The following is a 3,825-nucleotide window of genomic DNA, read 5'->3' on the forward strand; positions in this document are numbered from 1 at the left end:
CTCTTATTTTTTTTTTTAATGTATTTCAATTTATATTTTCAAAAAAAATTATTATTTAAAACAAAAAAAAAAAAAAAAAAAAAAAAAAAATATATATATATATATATATATATAAATAAATAAAGTATGAATACATTTGTAATTTTATAAAAAAAAACCATATTATAATAAATAATTAAACTTTGAATTATCTTCCTTTGACTTCAATACCAATGAGGGCAAGGAATTGTTTCCATGAAGTTTAAAATTTAAATATATATTCATATTAAATAATAGGATACCTAATCCATAGGAGGAATTATCTTGATGTTCTTTTTTTTTTTTTTTTTTTTTACTTTTTATATAATAACCCTTAAGTATATTGATAGTATCCATATGTTTATGATTTCGTTCTGTTTTGTTATTTTCGTTCCAGTATTTATGAGATTCTTGTAATTTATCAAATATATTACAATTAAAAAAAAGATATAATTTCATATGAAGGAGATTTAAAAAATAATTATTAAATATTACTGGAAAGATTAATTTATAATTTAAAGATAAATTCATTTTATTAAAATATTCTTTATAAGCATCATTCATATTTATATTATTCAGTGTATATGTTGTACATGTATTATTTGTGAAATTTTCATTTGAAGCAGTAACCTTTATGTTTTCTATCTTTTCTTTAAATTTTTTTGAGTTGTCTTGTTCATTTTTTATGTTACATTTCAATATGTTCTTTAAATGGGATAATATATTCTTTCCGTTTTTATTTTCATTATCTTTAACATCAAATAATATATTATTAAGAGTCCATAAATTTTTTTTAAAAGAAAACATTATATTTAATAAAAGAGACATGTCATTTATTGATAATTTGAAAAAATATAAAGGTATATAAACAGAATTAGCATTATCATTATTCGATAAATTAAGTTCATTTATAACTTTTGTTTCGTTTCCTTTCTTTCGGTCTTTTCCTTTTTTACAATAATTTTTAATTTTTAGGATTTTTTTTTTTATCATATTTTGAAAGGTACAAAATAAATCATACATATTTATTTCATAATTTTTATTAAAATGTAAGGTATAATTTAAGTATATGTTGTTAATATTATTCCATTTTAAATGAGAGCTTTTTTCATTTACATGTTTAAAAAAATATAGGAAGTCTTTATGTAAATTTTCATTTTTATTCTTATTCTTATTATTATTATTATTCTTATTTTCATTCTTAGAATTTAAATTATCTTCATTATTATCATTGTTCTCTATTGTGTTTGAAGAATTTTCCTTTTCGTAGGGGAAATTATTTTTTTGCATGTTAAAATAAAATATTAAATCGAATTTATTTTTTACATTAAAATATTTTTTTAAAAAATTACTGGTTTGAAATAAATTTGGATTACACAAATTTATAGATGTCGACAATTTTATTTTTGATCCATATAAATTATATAACTTATTAGATAAAACGCTTTTTTTATCATTCCTAAAGAGATTCATACATTTATACAAAAGACGATTTTTCCATTTACTAATATTAGAAACATTACCATTACTATTGTTAATATTATTATTATTATTATTAACATTATTGTGATCATCACTTTTGTTGGCACAAACCTGTGTACTTCCTACATCGCTTGAATAATATCTTTGCTCTTTTAAAAAGTAAAAAAAGTTTTGGAAGTCCTTTCTCTTAAATTTCGTCTTTATTTCTAAAATAACATTGTTCATCCTTTTAATAAAGAAAAAAAATAATGTTTTTTTATATAAATAATTGTATAAGTCCTTTACTTGTAAAGAATATTTAGGAGTATTAGGGAACAATGAATTACTTTGATTTAAGTTCGGACTTGATACATTTAACGTTTCATCATCATTATCATCATTTTTTATACTTATGATATTCATTAAATTATTTAATGAAGATGTATGTACCTCCTTTTTATACTCCTTATTTATATTCATACCAATAATTTGAAAGGAAGGGTAATTCTTTTTTAGCTTTTCCAATTCTATTAAATCATTTATAAATATAAAATCATAATTATGCTTATTATTTTTATAATTTAAATTCTGAAAATATTTCATTCGAAACTTATCTGAATATGTTAAACTATGTAAATAGGAAAATGATAAATTTAAACAAAATTCTAAAAAATCATTAAAACCTTTTGATAAACTAGGAATTAATATCATTCTTTTATTTTCAATAATATTAATTTCTAATATATTCTTATTACAAGTTTTATCATTATATAATTTCATTTGGACATATTTAAATAAATTAGAATCTACTAAAAGGTTATAAATATTCTCATTCCATACAAATATACCATTTTCTTTTATATTCATCTTATTCTCAAAAAAACGTCTAAGTTTTCTGTTCGACACACTTTTTTCTTTCAAATTATAATTTAACACATCTTTATATAAAACACTTTCTCTATTTAATAATACATTTTCCTTTGGTTCTTCGTTTGAAATATTTTCACTTTCTTTATCATTTATTTTGATGTCCTTATTAAAATTTGTTATATTGGGGTTAGGTGACACTTCCTTTTGCTCAGATGATTTGTCATTATGTTGAAATAATTTTTCATTATGTTGAAATAATTTTTCATTATGTTGAGATGATTTGTCATTATGTTGAGATGATTTGTCATTATGTTGAGATGATTTGTCATTATGTTGAAATAATTTTACATCCTTATGATCCATTTGCAAATTTGTTTCCACATTATCATTTTCCTGAAACCCCTTTCTTATTTTATTCCAATTTGAATCACCCTGTTTCTTTTCTTTATCACAGGAGTGTATCTTAACCATAATTTTATGAACAATACATTCCTTTACATATATTACTAAAGTTTTATCTTTCCCCTTCTTTACAACTTCATGCGTTAATACTTTAGAAAAGAGATAATTGTTACTGGCATAATAATTGTTAATAATATTTATTATGGTATTAATATCTTTATATCTTATGGTAAGTAACTTATTTTGTTTCATAAGTTCATTTAATATTTCTGCATTTATTACAGTGCTGTTTTTTATTATAACATTGTTAATCATTTCCATATTATCTTGTATACTGATTTTATTAAAAACATTTTTAAAAGATATTTTATTATTCTTTCCTGTTTCTTCATTTCCTGTTTCATTATTTGTATGGAACTTAATTGAATATCTTGTTGTTAGCTTATTCCATAATTCTTTTAATTTATTTTTTTCATTTTCAAGGAAATAAAATTGATTACTATTTCTTTTCTTGTATATACGTGAATTATTATCATAATTATTAGGAAACAAATAGTTGCTCGTAATATTATTATTTCCTCTTTTTATAACTTTACTATATGTAGTTAAAACAATATTTATAAATATAAATATAAATAAGCATGTATATTTTCTTAAAACATTTTTCATATTTTTTTTCAAAAAAGTTTATTTAGAACTAAATAGTAGTAAATAACATGGACTTGCAACCAAAGGAAAAAATTATATCCACATAAAAATATTTTTATATATATTCACATTAAATATATATATATATATATATATATATATATGTGTACATAAATGTATATATTTCTGATATTTATTAATTTAATATTAAGAAAAAAATCATTTTACATTTTTTAATTCAATAGATAACTTCTATTTTATGTCCTTGGGTATTTTTCTCCCTTTCTCTTAATACTTCTGTCACATATACGTATGCTTCTTTATGATTTGCATATTTTTTCATATATTCTACTATCAAATATAATAAACATTATTATAAATATATTATATATATATATATTTTTTTTTTATGTATATGTGTATTTT

The 3,825-nt window shown here is 19.5% G+C and overlaps 1 protein-coding gene across 1 annotated transcript; it reads right to left on the minus strand.

The window, feature by feature from the left end:
* Positions 1 to 162: 162 nt before the first annotated feature.
* On the minus strand, positions 163 to 3,420 carry PRSY57_1233800 (hypothetical protein; the record flags this gene model as incomplete). Its single annotated transcript, XM_012908756.2, has 1 exon — positions 163 to 3,420. The coding sequence occupies one exon, from the start codon at positions 3,418 to 3,420 to the stop codon at positions 163 to 165; it is 3,258 nt and encodes a 1,085-aa protein (XP_012764210.2).
* Between the last annotated feature and the right edge of the window lie 405 nt (positions 3,421 to 3,825).

The sequence above is a fragment of the Plasmodium reichenowi genome, chromosome 12 (assembly GCF_001601855.1).
Source record: "Plasmodium reichenowi strain SY57 chromosome 12, whole genome shotgun sequence".
Taxonomy (NCBI): domain Eukaryota; phylum Apicomplexa; class Aconoidasida; order Haemosporida; family Plasmodiidae; genus Plasmodium; species Plasmodium reichenowi.